The sequence below is a fragment of the Thermobia domestica genome, chromosome 9, assembly GCF_964235325.1.
Source record: "Thermobia domestica chromosome 9, izTheDome1.hap1.1, whole genome shotgun sequence".
Lineage (NCBI taxonomy): Eukaryota > Metazoa > Arthropoda > Insecta > Zygentoma > Lepismatidae > Thermobia > Thermobia domestica.
The window spans coordinates 186,525,781-186,543,730 of record NC_137462.1 but is presented as its reverse complement, the minus strand read 5'-3'; the positions used below and the strand labels follow the sequence as shown (position 1 = coordinate 186,543,730).

Below are 17,950 nucleotides of genomic sequence, written 5' to 3'. Positions count from 1 at the left end.
TGTTGGGTGCCCAAGTTTTGTCCTGATCTCCCACACGACATCCGAAATATACCTGTATATAATATGCTAGTTACTATCAGGTTCAATAAATAGTGCACACAGTATACATACAAATATATTTATTTCTCTAGAAAGAACAAAGCGATTTTTACGAAACTTTTAGGGTTTATTAAATATAAATCAAGGTATACTTAGGTATAATTTCTATGTTACTATATGTAAGGGGACAGGAGCTAGGGGAATAAAATATCTGAAAAAGGGAAATATTTGAGGGAATTTCCCGAAAATCCCTCTGTTACGGGAAAACTGTACGTGATGGAGAGAAACCGAGTGCATATTCGAATTCAGCGCAAAAAGTTCCTTCAAGATCAGGTGATTTTTCTCATGTAACAAACAAAAAGTTTAAATTTGTTAACTAGTGTAATATACAATTGTAGTAGAAAAAAAATGGAAAGTACAAAATTCCAAAGACAAGAAACGAAACAAGAATACACAATGCCTTGTCACTCACTCTCTTCACCTAAACCACTGGCCGGTCGATATTATCGGCCGCATGTGCATTCAACCATAGGAAAACATTGCCCCCGACAAAACCGGTGTCGGCGATATCGCCGGTAATATCGGGGGCTTGGCCGACAGCATCTGCCGTGTCGGAGGATTGGCCGATAATGTCGGTGGCATGTGCAAACTGCCATCTGAGTAAAGTGGTGTCTATTCCACCGCCGACATTATCGGCGCTTCTACCGATATTATCGTTGCCGTGTGCAAACGCACTAACACGAAAATTCTTCCCAGAAGCGTCGCAGTGTGTGCTTGTCTTTGAAACTGATTATCATGTGTCCAGGAACAGGAGGAGGTGGACACAGGTAAACAGTTGCATTAACAGTGATTGCGGACGGTCGTTTGGACCCTCTGCTCTACTTTATGTCCGACAAAGCCAGGTTCCTTTATCAAGTTATGTGAATACATAGAATACGCAGGACTGGTCTGCTAAGAATCCACATATCCTTCACGGAACACCACTCCAAGACTAAAAAGTTAGTGGTTAGTGTGCAGTTTTGAGGAACACGTGTAGTGGGTCCAGTGTTGTGGGAACCAACAATAAATAGTAAAGTTTATTGTAGCTACATGTATCTGTTTTACATCGAACTAACAGCATAAGAAAGACTTCCAACAAGACGGAGTCACATGTCACATTTCGAACGAATCCCTGCCATTGGTTTATAAACTGTTTACAGAAGAAAGGAGGTTGTGGCCCTTCGTTCTCCAAATCTACTATAATTTTTATTTTCGGGGATGCGTAAAGCAAAGGTAAATAACTCCCATACCCTAGCTGAACTGCAGCAAAACATTGTGCCATGGGCCAATGTGCACATTGTTCTACATTTTCGGGATTTCTGGTATTACCATGCCGGATTACTTTTATGTGGGCCATCCTGTAGTTCCTAAGTAATTCATTAAGCCGGCCACGGTAGGACCTATGGGATAGAGTTACCTAGCTTTTCCTTTCGAGGCCCCTGTGATGTTACGACTACCCTCTGTTATCGCTGTTTTTTCAGTACTTGATGTAGGTTGCTATTATTGACTTCAGTGTCATCTTAATTTTTTTTTTTTTTTTTTTGTTTTTGTTTCGGTGATTAGTAAAGTGATTCGATTCTTGGAAACATAAGAACCAAGAAAAAACTCGTAACATATGTCGACTACGTATTTTCATGTGCATGGCAGTTTCGTGAGTAGATGCAGGCTCATACCTAGTAGAAATTTCGGAATGGGAGTAAAACAGACATAAACTTCTGAAATTGACAGAATAATAACCAGTTGGATGTAGGGTCAAATGATAAAATAGATTTAAAATGGGAACTTCGTGTGCCAGTGTTTTCTCTGTGGAGTCATTTGAAAGCGGTATCCAATACTACGTAAGTTTTCGAAAAAGGGGAAAAAAAGAAATCCCACAGATACCAGAAGGAGAGCGCTTGAATAGTTCGTTGGCAAACTAGGAGGAAGAAAGAAAGAAAAAACAAATTTACTTAGAGCAGAGGAAAGTCGCAGCGATGGTCTGCATTATTTAATCACTTTGGGCCAGAGATAGAAAGGAAGCATGTTGGGTGTAGTTTAATGTATTTTTCGATTTGTACATTCCGTACCTTTGAACTCTTTTTGTGAAACAGTATTGGTGTGTATTGTCATAGATATCTTTTCACGTACAAAAATTCGTCGTGTTCCATTGTGAATTATCTCCTAACAGAAGATTAATAAACTTAGTTGATAAAGTTTAAGTCGAATGTCGAATATTGGGTAATAGATTCTCAGAGATATTAATCTAATTACGAAAAACATGTTAATAGTTCCATCAAGGTAAAATCTTAATATAGGTGCATTTACTTTCCGTTTCATACGAGTTTGTGATTATTACCATAATGTAAATTTATGAAATAATACGGGACCTATGTTTAGTTTTATCGTCTTCTGTTGGATTATAATTAATAGACACAAGTTACTTAGATCTTGTGTTCACCGTTTATTCTATAGTGGAGAAGTCCAGTAGATCCATGCCTTATACCCTCGAGGCTGGAAAGAAGCATTGAACACGAAATATATATATCGGGGTTAGAATTTTTAGGGACAGGTTTCGTAGGAAAGAAGGGTGGGGAAAAATGCTAAAAATAAAACAACAAAGGGCAAAAAAAAGTTCTTTAATTATTTTGACCATTACTTCTTTTATCTTAATAAAAACTTAATAGAAACTACCTGCATTTCTGATTCTTATATATAACCTATTTCTAGATCACAGATTAAGGGAATTGAGTCCAAAAAGGGGTTAAAAACTGCTGGTTAATTCATCTCGTTTGCGATCAGGAGGCAATGTCTTGTACATTGGGCACTTCACGAGAGTCGTTTCTTGCTCTGAAATACAAAGCCGCACACTTAAATATCCTAACTCTACTAATTACATTTGCTTACGCAGAAGCACTCATAAAGAACTGGACCTACAGTTAAAATGGAATCCGAACAAAAGCTGTTAAAACTGGGATAATTTTTATTCGAGTAAAATAGTATTGGAATAATTGTTCTGAAGCAAAACAGAAATCGCTAATCAAAATTTGTATCTGATGTGTTTACCCACATCAAAAGGGTTAAGCTTCGAAAGCGAGCTTTCTAGGTATGAAGTTCTGTGTAGCAAATAATGGAACTGCTTTTGTGTGTAGCGCTTTCATTGTTATCAAGCGAGTACATTGTTGAACTTACAATTCAAAGATTATCTGTTTAAGAGTTATTGCTGTGAAGGTGAGATCTAACCGTCTTATACAGCACTATATAATTATCTGCACTATATAATTATGAAAGTTGGTTTTGACAGCGAATGAACTCAGATGCTCGCACAAGAATTTACGTATGTTTCAAATAGTTGTGATGAGAAAAGCCTGCATTTGAAATTTGTATGTTTGATGTAGTATTTTGTGCATGTATAAACGAGCGTTGTTCACATATATAATGTTTGTGAAACTACAAACTTTATCTGGTAAGTGCAGATTTAATGTAAAATAGAAAACGGGTCTTCAGAAAGGAATTCAAAACAAGTAAAACCGGGAATTCCTGTCAATTTCCGCGTGCTATTTATATCAGCATATTAACATTTGTGAAGTTCGTACGAAAGATACAAAGAAGTAGTACGTAATACTTTCGAATTCACCAAAATTAATCGAACTACTATTAGTTAATAATAATAATAATAATAATAGCATCTATCGCTTCATTGAATAAGAGAACAGTTTTTGCAGAAAAAGAGCTTGAGCATCTCAAGGCCTTGTTGGGTTCTGTGATGAAAATTTGTTTTCTTGTTTGTGTATTTTATGTCTTCCGACCAGAATCTTTAAGCAGCAAGTAATGTCGTACATAGTTTAGATCTAAAAAGGGACGTCAAATTCCAAACAAACAATATCGATCAATTATACTGCTTGTACAGAGCTGAAAAGGAAAGATAGTGCTATTTTGTTTTAAATATAGAAGTATCGAAAAGTTGTCAGAAATGTGTAATTAGGTGCATGTATTTATTTTTAAATGTTCATAATATTACAAAATCGTAACATAATGATTACTACTGTTCTTCGGTATGTTTATTCCGCACTACTATTAGTAGAAATGATCATTCACTATTTAGAAGGAAAAAAAAACTACTGTTCTCCGTTCATTTCTCCGTAAAATGGTTTAAATTTGAAAAATTTCAAAACAACCATCTAAACTAACATGATAGCGTGTAAGCATACAGCAAACGAAGGAAAACGACTAGTATTAACGTCACAATTTCAATTTTCTTTTGTGTTAACGATCGTGTATGTGAATTAGATCAAGACAGTGTAATACCTACTTGTGAAGAGAACTGACTAAATTATATGTATAAAGACTAAACTTTTGTGTAGATAGTTGCCTTGAATCATCGAGTAACAATTGCGACATTCACTTCGAAATTAATTTAACCTTGCTTGCTTTGTAACTCTGCAGAATAAACTATCGGTATAGAATCACGGCATTGAAGTAATTTACGTAACTGCTGATAATACTGCTTCTTAAGTCAGAACCACGTTTATAGTGTATACTGATTATAATCTGCTCAAGACTTTTGTGTTTCTCAGAATCGTAATAATATCACGTTCTTTTTCGTCATGCCGCACTTTCAGAGACTGTCTAAGTAATATTCGTATATATTAAAAAAAAATATTCGTAAAAATAACATCTGGAGAACATAATATACGAGAGTAAATAAAACGAAAAATATCTACTCGCTTGTTTTCGTATTACAGCTACAATAGGAGTCAAAAACTTTTTTTTTTTTCACTAGTCCCTTTTTTGATGCACTTGTTCCTAACGGTCCACAATATTGCGTATTCCATTGGGAAAGAAATTTCCTGTGATTGTGGAGCATTTATGCACCACTTGTTTTACTTAACGTCTGTAGCAGTTCGACTATATGATAAAGCACTTTTTGAGGTCCAGGGTGGTGGTAGTCGGAATGGATGAAAGCTACAGGGTGCGGCACGTAAAACCGGCCCGTAAAGTGAAATGTAATGTATTGAATATGATTAACTACAACACATAAATGAAATGTAATGTATTGAATATGACTACTCACCTTCACAGCAGGTGCTGAAAGTGTCCTCCGCCCACTTCAACACACATGTGAGCACGATTGAGGAGATTCATATATACCCTTGTCAATCTTGTGTTGTAATGCTATTGGTGACATCCTGGATCCTGGTCTTGAGTTCTTCAATTGTGTGTGGATTTGTTTCGTATACTCTTCCCTTTAACAGTCCCCATAAGTAAAAGTCTCACGTGGACAAGTCTGGTGACCGAGGAGGCCACAAGCCTTTACTGATTGTCCTCTCTGGTGTAAACATCTCATGCACAAGGGACAATGATGCAGCTGATGTATGGCATTTTGCACGTCCTGCTGAAAGTAACATAACTGACGCTCCTCTTCGGTCAAGTGTGTATAAAACTCCTCCAGGATTCCCATATACACGTCACTGTTCACTGTCGTCTCAAAGAATATGGGCCCAATAACGCGTGTGGCGGAAATGGCACACCAAACACCAATCTTCTCAACATGCAAGGGTACCTGGTGGATTGCGTGTGGATTTTCTGTCGACCAATACCGGTTGTTTTGGGAATTTACGTACCCAGACAGGTGGAACCACGCCTCGTCACTCATGATGAGCATTAGTGGATCCAAGAAACCACTGGCAACATTGCTCAACAGCCATGAACAGAAATGCACCCTCTTCTGCAGGTCAGGCTCCTTCAGTTCTTGCACAACACTTATCCGGTACGGTTTTAACTTCAGTCCCCTTAAAACACGTCTGCAACTTCTCTCACTCGCATGAACCTGTTGACTCAATCTCCTGGTTGACTTTCGAGGACTTCTTGTCATTATCTCCTCCACCTGCATCTTTAATTCAGGTGTGCAGACAGATGGTCGTCTGTTCCTGGGAGCATTTTGAACCGATCCTGTACGCCGCCATTTTTCAATCAATTCCTGAATGGTGCTTTGTGCTGGCACAGAACGTCCTGGAAATTTCTCCCGAAACAAATTCTTTGTTTTCACAAAAGATCCAATGAGAATGAACCCTTCAACAATGGCAACACGCTCGGGTATCGAATACGGCATTATCACACACTGACACTCACCCGGCTTAACACAACGAGGCCTTTTTCCCAACTGATTTCGACAAGTTTCACTGGCTGCGGCTGCACGTGACTGCTGCAGGTCACGTAAGTCGACCCGACCTCGACACGCCATCTCTTGGTAGGAAGGTAGATTATTTAAGTGTTGCCAAAAACACAATATACCAGAATATTACGACGGGCCGGTTTTACGTGCCGCACCCTGTATATTGTATACAACTGTGTTCCACTACCTGAAAACTTAGTTCGTTAATGATTTCAAGAGTGTTGGCGGCCTGTATGTGGGCGTGCATTGTACTGGAACATCACCGCCATCATCTTCCAACAATAGCACTCGGCGTTTGGTGCATATTGGTTTGTTCTTATTTCACTGTTTCTTACACTGGTGGTGTAGACCCCTTTTTCCAGGTAATGTTCAAATATTGACTCTTTTGAGCTCCCCACCGAGAAAAAAAAAATGTTAGGGTAATTTTCCTACGGAACGTTATTCGATTTTGAATGTCTTCGCTGGCGATGCTAGGTGTTTTTTGCTGTATGTTCTACCTTTTGGATTCCAGCTGAAAGGACAGACCCAGATCTCGTCACCTGTTACTGTTCGGTAAACAAACTTCCTTGATACTCATCTTGCGAAGACAACATAAACCACATACACCATAAATGATTTTGTATGCAGAACCGTAACTGATTGACATGATTGACTTGTCGCCAGAATCATCTGTCGAGCTTGTTGAAACTGAATTTATGAAAACGTATGATGTAGTAATAAATGAATATAGACTAATGTCTAGTCTTTTTTAAAATTAACAGTTTTTTATGTAGTATCTTTCCCTATTTATATTACTTCTGTTATGTTTAAAGTAGGTACTTTGTGTATTAGCATGGTTCAGAAATATGCCAGCGTACCATTGAAATAGTACAGATTTTGTATATTTTTAAATTTTTCTCCTGGATGTTTTGATAGGCTATTTCAACACTCTTATATGCTCTTTAACCCTATTCTTATATCCTCCTATTATATTCGTATTCCTTTTCATTAACTCTGTATCTGCCTTCGCATTCAGATAACCTGATATACTCTTTGTAACATCTTTTCTGTAAAATGATTTTAGAGATAAGTTACTGTCGTTCCAACATACATTATTGTACAGTTTAAAATGAGGTCGTAGCCATTGTAGTGCGTTCGATGCTTTCCAACGGGAAATCGAACACGATACCTTGTGCAGAAAAAGTACGCGCTTTAACTTGTAGACTGGGTTAATGCAGGTTTTAGATTGAACTTCTGAATTGCTGTCGGAACCAGGGTTGGCAAAAACCATGGTTTTTATTGAAAAAACAAACAAACAAACAAAAAAAAAACAGGGTTGAAACCAGTTTTTTTTTTTAGTTTAAACCAGGTTTATTTGGTTTAAATAATTTGCTCTATATATTCATATCATATATGGACAAAAATAAGTTTGTTTCGCCTTGTTATTATGCAACAGCCGAGTTATGCTGGAAGGGGTCGCATAAGCTTAAAGCGGAATAAAAACTGCTTCTCGAGTTACATCCGAGAGAAATTATCCTCCATTTGAACTCGGAACCAGGACTAATTGGCCACAAATGCGATACGTCTGCCGACTCACTCACGAAGGAATCCTGATAAAAATACGTTGTACTGATCTTTACATGCTTCTTAATATAACTGTCAAGAGTCATTTCAGAAGGACAAAAAGATAATCAGTTGCACAAGTGAAACCATTATACAGAATTGCATATGGATATTTTCAAAGTACTACGGAGTACAGAAGAGCTAATTTAGTTCAAGTTAATTAACAATGACTTTTATTGGTCCAAATTAAAGAAATACGACGACTTAATTTGCATATCAGTAAGAAAAGTGAATAAAGATAAGAATTATTTGAGTCCAGTTAGGCTCAGACTCATTTATACATAAATAGATACCAAAGATACTTCTCATTTCACTAAATGCCTCTCGTGGGGTCTGTATGACCCCCTCCTCCCACACAAAAGTACGGCATTTCGATGTATTTTATCAATAGTAAACATTGAAACGAAACAATATTTTGAATTTTTCTTTGATTGCAATTACATAACAATAATAACTACAAAAAATCATAAAACAAGCATTTATAAAATTATATATATATATATATATATATATATATATATATATATATATATATATATATATATATATATATATATATATATATAAAAGTTATATAAAAAGTTGCTTTTGTAGTATAATCTTTTTGAGTAATGAATGGGAAATTTAGGTCTGAATATAATACGAATAGTATACGGGAGTGAAACGTGATAACCCACAAATGTGTGTTCATCAAGTTTTTACAAACACTTACACTTTTACGAACATTTTTCGTTATTTGGTTAAAACCAGTTTTTTTTTTTTTTTTGAAAAAAAAACAGCTGGTTTAAACCTTGTTTTAAACCACCTTGGTTTAAACCAGCCAACCCTGTCGGGAACTATGGAAAACATGTTAATTTTTCCAATACTTAGATTTTTTTTTTCGTTTGCTAGTCATAACTATTGGTTGCTATTGCTGTACTAATTATTTTTTTTCTGTAATACTGGTAATTCCTAGGATTTGACAACAGTATACATCTATGTGATGAAATATAAATAGGAGAGAGTGGTAGTCATTATTTAAAATATTAATAGTACTACTATTAAAATGTAGAGTTCAGAACTTTCCTTCTAACCAAACTTAGCAAAATACCGGAAAAAGTAGCACTGCGGATCACCCGAAATTCAGCAATAATAATAATAATCAAAATGGTAATTTTATTGAATTTTAGACGTGTATATTAATAACGTATTGAATTACCAAAATTTGTGTAATTATCAATATGATTTTAATACAGTGAAACCTGCCTATGTTGGCCACTTTATATTGTAATATGCACTTCTGTTACAGCTACTTATTATCTTCGAATTACTTTGTATGTTATACATAATTAAGTTAAACTTAATTGCTGCAATATAAAAATCTACTACATAAATATCTGTCTTATTTCGTCATTCGCGCACTATTTTTTGTGTACAATCATTTCAACATGCTGAGCTACAGAACCAAAAAATGCCTGAGAAATAATCAATCACTCGCTCTCGCCTGCCGCTCTCAACAGTGAAAAATCAAAAGCATCCATCTGTACATACGAAAAATAGTTTTTGACCAGCAAGCAAAAAAAGAAAAAATATACTAGTTTTACTATCGTGTGTATCGTCATTTCCATATTTTCTACAAATTGCCCAAGAGAACATCATCTTAATCCATCTGAACTGAAACTCGAAGGTCTTGCAATGTAAAATATAAATGGAAAGTCCGTACAGCACAAATCAATTGATACCTTCGCTCACAGTACTCATATAAGCAATAAATGTATCACTCTGAAATATTTTTTGGAGAACTTACTTTCAGTTGAAAATTTTTCTTCTTTTTCTCCCTTTGGTTTACTGACTATTGGAACACCAGCAATAAAATACTCCCTGAAAGTTTTTTTTCCTAGGTTATAAAGATTATGTAGGTACCAAACATACAGGTATGAATTTAACAGTAGCAGCATAGAAGGAACGTTGCTTCAGTGCTGCCAAGTTCCAGGATAGATAGGGTGTCAACTTAGAGTTACAGATAATGTGTATGTTTTATGGGAAAATGCAGGTTCGATAGGAAGGTGTCCAAGTTAACAGGTTTTACTGTATACGCACAATAAATGCTTGTCATTCATAGCAGCCTAAAACATACTGCTTGGTGGTCGGTGAATTAACGTCTTAGTTTCTTACTTCATAAACAAATTATTGTAGTTTTATTCAGAACATATATTCTCTCTCTTTTTTTTTTTCCCTACAAAGGTGCCGATGAAACTAACAAGACCTGCGGCTGTTTTGTTTTTATTCGTAGAATTCCATGCAATGCTTTCGTTGATGCCTTGAGGGAGGTTGAAGTGGGTCGCATAACCGAAGATAACCGAACAGATCCGAAGTTAAACAGTGACAGATTTCCTTTTCCTTCGTAGTATTGTGGGGTATGAATGTATTTATTTTGTAGTTGAAGGTACGAAAAGTTATTAGTGATGAAAGAATACGTTTACTTTTCATGGTGAAACGTGAAACAAGAAGCGACTCATCGGAGGAAACCATGACGTGAGAGGTTTAGCTGTTTGTTTCCTTGACTGTCAAGCGGACCTTCGTCGTCGCGTGTGTGTGTATGCATGTATGTGATACGTGTTCTCAGTGCAGTCGCGAAGGAGCTTGAGTGCGGGAGCAAAGCGGCGGTGGTGCTTGTTGTGTATATACTGTATATATACATATATATGTGTGTGTATGTGTTATGGTGTTGAAACTAAGCGCGATCGGTGGTGGTCGTATTGACTAAGGGGATGCACGTGGGGTCTTCGTCTTTGGAGGGACGGCGATCGACTAGAGCCAGAGTAGTCCAGGGAAAGAGTGACGATCAACGAACTGCTAATGGTCAAGACATGCCTCTTGCGGCTACTGTTAAAAGTCAAATGTTGCGTCTACTTCGCCGGACAAAGAGCACAAGGGAACGAGTGCCTCCCCGAAGACAAGTATCTACCCCCAGGACAACAACAAAACGCTATTCTGTGTTAGATGATATTCCTGAGCCCACAGTCCTGCCTGATCTTACCCCAAAACCTCCCACCAAATGGACTGGTGATTCCTTGGAGAAGGTAGTGACAATGGATCCCCCACCCCCTCCATCGTCTAAGGAGAAAGTGAGAGAAAGAGCAGCGACTTTTTCGGCACCTCATCCCCCGAAAGATGGACATCATCGCGTAAAACATTGGACTCCAGATAGAAAGGTGAGATCGTAATGTATGGTTTTAAATGATTTTTCAACCCTCATGCGAGGAACCTCGGAATTCTGGCTTCTAATTGCCGATTCTTAGATGTACGTTGTTTTTTATGGTTATTTAAGTGCTTTATTATCTTTATGATCATGGTTGTGTGCTTAATTGGCTTGTGTGCGTCAAAATCCAATTTAAGTAGTAAACTTACGTACTTTGAGACCGTTGTATAAAACCAAAGTTGTCAGCATAAATAATACTTTGTATTATAACAAAATCAGAGAGAATTTTCTCTCATGAGCGTGCTCTAATATGGTTGACTCATAATTTTTTTAAACCACTGTATTCTCAGATATAGAGCTACACAACGATATTTTAAAAATCTTGCAACCGTGCCCGTAACCTCTTTGAATTTAAAAGTTACGTAATGAAACTTAAGTTACAATTTTTAATCACCTTTACCAGTAATAATAGTAGGTTCTCTAGTGGTGCTGACTATATCGCCTGTTGAAGTATAAAGTCGCGCAAGTTCAGAGCTACTAGCTACCTCGAACCCAGCTTTTGAGCCATATATAGTCTTTCCCGACTTACGTATATTCAGTGAAATTACGGGACGGCGTAAAAATTCAGAAGTTTGCATTGTAAGTTATTTGCGCACTTTTGAAATTGTGAAATAGAACGTCGAACCAAAGTAGGGTACATTTTTTACTTACTTTTTAAAACATTGTAACATTTCCTTCAAATGTGAGCTTGGAAAGTATATTACAGAAATTTCTAACTTGAATTCAGATTCCAGGAATTCCGATCTTTATATATTTATGCAAGTTATGTATTCCCACCTACTATTAATTCATAGAAATGATCGAAACATATGCAAATTAACGTACCTGGTGTACATTATTGTAATCTTTGATTTTGACTTCGCGTGTTTTCAAGTAGTGTAATTTTGTTTTTACATGCGAAGTGGGGAAAACCTTTTCTTAGAAGGCAGGGGAGGCATGACATGTTTTCTTCCTGAACGTATGCTTACAGTTTGCTAAATTAAGTAGCACGGATATCGATTTAAGACACACACAGATATTTTATATATAAACGTTTGCTTTGCTGTAATGCTTTTTTCCGGGGTCAAGACTCCGTGTAAGAAATGAATGTGATACAGAGTGAAAGACTCTCATTTCATTTCAAGAGTGTGAGTCAATAGAAGTATGTTTTAGTAAATGGCATTTTGATATTTACTAAGGGGTGCCTACAGGGCCTCAAGTCGGTCTAAAGGCGCATGTTGCGATCAGTCTTTCGTGGAGAACAATTTTTCATTTAAAATGGTGTAATCGAATTCTTTTAAGAACGCTAAATTGGATAAAATTTAGTCTACAAAGTACAGCCTTGATTTTGTTCGAGCAACTAATGTCTTCCATGCTACTTTTGTTGTATTTTTTTGGGAGAAAGGGGTAAATTTGAAGAGTGGGCACTTCTGTATCCATTTATGACTTCTCATAATGAACAGAGAACCCACTTATCACTTTAACACTCAAACTTTCAGTATTACCCTTCAGTACACGAACTGAAAATGAGCTATATTCTGTTGATTATATAAACAAAGCAGCCAATACCTGTTGTCTATGTACTACTTTGTTGTATTCTTTCAAATCCCTGACACACACACACACACACACACACACACACACACACACACACACACACACACACACACACATATATATATATATATATATATATATATATATATATATATATATATATATATATATATATATATATATATATACAGGGTGGTGATAGGTAACTCCACCGAAAAACTTTGGGAGGCGATTCCTTATATGAAATGAAAGAAAAAAGTTCTAATAAACATTGGCCGGAAAACGTCTCCTTTCAGTTATGATCCATTGAAAATTCGAAAAATCACTTTTCAAAACTCCCTGACTTAGAAACTATAGGACCTATCTCAAGCGGTTTAAGGAATTACACAGGAACTAGTACGTGCTCTTATCTAAATATCCATATTTTACCATCCTTTGTTATCGGTGAAAGGAACTGTAAAAAGAAAGTTGAAGTATAGGGATACTTCTTCAAGTACGAGTGGTGCGTTCGTTTCGCTGGTACCGGTGACTTCTGAAATATGGATATTTAGATAGAGCGCATATCAGTTTCTGTGTAATTCCTTAAACCTCTTGGGATAGGTCCTATAGTTTCTAAGCAAGGGCGTTTTGAAACGTGATATTTCGAATTTTCGGTAGTTCATAACTCTGAAAGGAGATGTTTTTCGCCCATGCTTATTAGAATTTTTTTCTTTCATCTCGTATAAGGGACCGTCTCACAAAGTTTTTCGGTGAAGTTACCTACCACCCTATATATATATTATATAAATATAATATAAAATTTTGAAGGTGACTATACATGTCAACATATCAAATGTAATCTTAGACACAGTAAGAATATAGGCTATTCTAATAAACGGAGCAACAACGTATTTCCCACAATACAGCCTTTGGAACTTGGCTAACATATAAGATCAAAGGCAATAGAAAATCTGACTAATTGTGGTTATGACCTACACAATGCCTTTACTTTCGTAGTAATTTGAGTATTATTTTCTACAAGTACAGTGGAAAATTTATCGTGAAGACTCTTAGTCAACGAAGCAGAAGACTGTAGAAGTGAGGGGAGGATCGAATAATTAATGCTGCAATACCGTAAATGAAGCTAACGTCATTACATCATACAACAAAGTAATTTTATAACATACTAAGTTTTTCTTATACATTCCAAAAACGCACTCGCGCCTAAGAGAAGAAAAGAAGGCGAGAACCACCAGTTCATTGGAACATGTTTCTCGTTCGAATACCACGCCATGATAAACAAGAAGCACATATTAAATTTCGTATTCTAACGAATATGTATTACAAACGTCGCGTTTTTTGAATGTCATTGTTAGTTACCAGCTTACATAATAGATCTCTCAGCACACAGTGTTTGCAGAAAACATTGCGATTCCATGTTTGTCGTTATCATCATCAGCTTACGTCACTGTTTCTCTCTCTATTATCGCCGATGCATGACGGAATGTAGTTTGAATCGTCGTCCTTGCAACAGAGATTCCACATGGCTCATTAACATTCCAAACCACACCCAGAAAGCGTCTATAGCCAATAACTTGAAACAAAGTTTCAATTATATGCATTGTCAATATTCATCAAACCTGTGAACGATGTATACCATATAAGTTTTAACAGGCAGTGCTTTGAAATTTAAGGGACAAACTCCTAAGCATGATACATGAAACTAGTACGAACGCCAATCTGGCGCCATATTTATTCACCATGAACATTCTGCTGCAGATGGTTCTCAAATGCAAGGCTATTACTATGCGAGTTAAAACTAAGGCACAGATTTGTCAATGAACTATGTTCACTATCCATGCTGCCTATGATAAACAGAGTTACGGTTACTTGGGAGTATATCACTCATGTTGTTTATGATAGTTTTTTTTTTTCTTCTTTAAGTTACTACAAACAATATTATTAGTGGATTAGGAAAGAGAGAGAGGGAAGTTCTAATGACGGTCAATGTGCTCAGGTGTACAGTAAGGGGGTATTTACAGTTCCCTGTGTTGCAATGTTTTAAGGCTGTATGGCTGGAAGCAAAGATTTCAATTGTCTAAATAAGATTCAAATTTTTTTTCTTAATTCCAACTATGAATCACAATAGAGAACTTCAGAACGAGACGTGGATGACAGGGTTTCTTTTCTGTGTAAGAACAAATAGTACAGTTTTCGAATTATTTCTATTACCCCCGTACCTAGTAAAAATAATTTACATTTAAATTATGTAATATGATCACTAGGGCTCGGAAGTTGAAGACCTAAAAATTGCCTTAAAAGGACCGATAAAAAGACTTTAAAATATCTTTAAAAGGACATAAAAACTGGAAAAAAGGACGTAAAAATAAGACCCAATTTAATTAGAATTACATATTTAATGAATATAATGCTCAAGAAATACAAGGTTCTGGTAGTATACAATATACAGTTGAAAGAAACTATCAATGAAATGCTTAGCTTTGTGGTTCAATGTGCATTTTCGTTATGTTTCTGTCCTCCAAGTTAAATCCCACATTTTAAACATTTTTGGAGGACAACTAAAACCCGGACACTTTTGGAGAAGGCCAGGGCACCACATTGGCCTCTAACACTGAAATTATAATTGATCTGTCTATAAGTTGGCAAGTAGGGCCTAATAAAAATATTTAAATATTTTATGCTTTAAATTCTAGGTAAAGAACAAAATTACTTCCCCGCCGGACATGAATTTGGCAGCCTTGAGCAGCAAGACGTAACGAAAATCAATATTTATTAGGACTTTTCCAGGAGCGGCTCAAGGCAAAATTTTCACCTGGGCAGAGACATTTGTTGCTTCTTTTCTAGTCCTAACATATGGTTTACACTTTATTACAGTGATTTTAATAATTTAGAAGCCATTATTCAGAAGGAGGTGGGAAGGGCTCCAATGCGATTCTGAGTTGCAACACGGCCTCAAGCAGCCAGTGCCGTATTTAAAATTTTGTTCCGGTGGTATATGCACTACACAGGTCACAAAATCTCCATTTGCAGATGCAAGAAAATTATAAAGTAATTCGCGGAGGGCTTCAGTCCAATAGTCGTCGTAAATACGCCACTTCAAACAGCCGTTACGGTCTGCGCAAAATTCCCGGCATTCAGCTCTAGAAACATACAATGCATACCGTAGTGCTACGAAATTCCCCTTTTTTCCGTGGTGAAAGAAAGATCAACTGTTCAGAAAAAGTACAAAACTTTTTAATTTTTTGTTCCTTCCCCCCTGACGAGGGCGTCCCAGGCAACCGCCCACCATTAGGCCGCCCTGGCCTTTCCGTACAAGACATTACATAAATTCAGACAAGTTGACGCAAAAAATGAAGTTTTACTAGGCTTAATTTTAAGCATGCTAACGGCCTGTTTTTCCACAAACTGAAGTCCATACTAAAATGAGGAAAATTTCCCCACTCTCTCCCCCCTTGCTGGAGAACATTGTTACGTCTTCTTATCTGACTTCTGATTGTTCCAGATCTGGTCTTATCAGTCCAGTCGCTAAAGAATGTCTTATCTTTTGAGTTTTCTTTACTAAAGAAAAGATGTTTAAGAGGTGGTGATTCGAGTTAATGACCAGTAAATTTATTGTCGAAAGATGAAGGGCAAAAAAAGACGTTAAGACCTATAAAACGCTTAAAAAAGACCAGTAAACAAGAAAACACCAAAAAAGACAAAAAAAAAGGACAAATAAAACCTACCATTTTCTGGCTTACAATGATCCAAAATGAACATACATTATGTTAAGCCTCGTCTTCGGGCACTCGTAAAAAAGAGAATTTTTCGTCAACTTGCGGGCCTTAATGAATACCATCGATTTTAAAGAAAACTGCTCACTGTACCCAAGTAGTCAGCAGCAGTATTTTTTGCGTGTCAGGGATCGATCTCATTGGAAATTCTCCTTTCAGGAGAAAACCGGAATAGTGGCTAAGATTAAAAGTTACCATCTTCTATAGTTTCAGTGCTCAAAACAAATTCCAGCAAGTCAAAAATCTGTACTCGTATCTCTTCGGTTCTTCCATCCTTCCTTCTGATCCAGTGACTAGCGCGTGCAGCTTTGATGCACATGGTCCGGGGTCCGATTCTCGGTGAGCAAACATTCGATTTCACAATCATTCACTAATTATCCGTCTCTTTAACCTAAAGCAACGTGGAACGTTAAATTTAAAAGAAATCGTTCACTTTTTGAAGACATTTAGCAATCTTAAAATATTGGTAATTCAATCAATTGCGTTTATATGTTTTAAAGTATTAATTTCGAATTAAATTAAGGGGTCGCGGTGGCTCAGTGGCAGTGTTCACCTCTGGTGCATGGGGTTCCTGGTTCGATCGCAGCTCGCGCCAAGTGAACTTTGTGGTGGACAAACACCGTGTGCGTGAGTTTCCTCGGGGTTCTCTCATTTACTCTCACTTTCTTCATTCCACCATTTCATTCATCATCACCGTCTCATTTAGCCTAGCCGGCATAATCATGGGACGTAAAACTCAGATTTCATTTCATTTTCGAATTAAATTAAAACTCGGCAGTTGACCAACTACCCTCATGTCTAAGGAACAATGAAGATATAAGATCACACAATCACTCCTCAGACTAACCACTTTCTAGTGATCGACGTGAACAGGTTTTAACTATATTTCTTGAAAAAAAAATTACAAATAGCAATGATACGTTATGTCTGAGGGCGGCAATAGTTAGTATTCATTGTGCTTCCACAATCTAGTCACATAGAATGATCTCACAAGACGTTTTATTTTTACGTTCTAGCTGAACCTGCACTATTTACTCACTTCTAATGTAAGCGTGAATCTCCTTCCCACTTCTCACTATATCTGTGCAAGTCCCTATACGGACACAAAGGACAGGAAGACTCTCTAAGAGAGAGAATTGCTATAGACAGACTTATAAATGTAGTATTTTAATATATAGAAAGTTAGGGGAGTTGGTGGCAAACTTGGCTAAGTAATAGGTGGTACCAAATGCAAATATTTTTTCTTGTAATTCCGTATCCGAGTACGCCTCATTGTGGGTTCACAAGCCTTCGAAGTTGCCAGCTTGCAATAGGTTTGTCATTCAGATTAAAGCAAAGCGCCTGAAATGCCCATCAACCTGCTCTACGTAGCTCCTCTACTGGTTGCCTTTCACAGGGGTATTAACTTTAAAGTCCTACTGAAAATATAAAACTAATAGGGTCAAACCGACGCCTAAAATGTGGAATAGAAAAGTAAGAGGTTTTTTGAAAATTTGAATGAGAACTCGGAAATCTATACATAAAATTTGGAATCGACCAGCAAAACACACATTTCTAGGACTTGTAGTT

General features: G+C 36.8%; 1 protein-coding gene across 11 annotated transcripts in view; it reads left to right on the top strand.

Annotated features, from left to right (window-relative positions):
- The window catches only part of LOC145660507 (serine/threonine-protein kinase MARK2), a 305,977-nt gene that overhangs the window by 86,350 nt on the left and 201,677 nt on the right, over positions 1 to 17,950 (top strand). For 2 of the 11 annotated variants that reach the window (XM_081725646.1, XM_081725651.1), the window contains exon 1: positions 10,138 to 11,025. The exons of 2 other annotated variants lie outside the window; for them this stretch is intronic. In XM_081725646.1, coding sequence (XP_081581772.1) covers positions 10,582 to 11,025 — 444 coding nt within the window. In that variant the 5' untranslated portion in view covers positions 10,138 to 10,581. Of the gene's footprint in view, positions 1 to 10,127; positions 11,026 to 17,950 lie in introns of those variants that run through there. 7 more of the 11 variants (XM_081725645.1, XM_081725643.1, XM_081725642.1 and 4 more) reach the window with 5 other exon arrangements.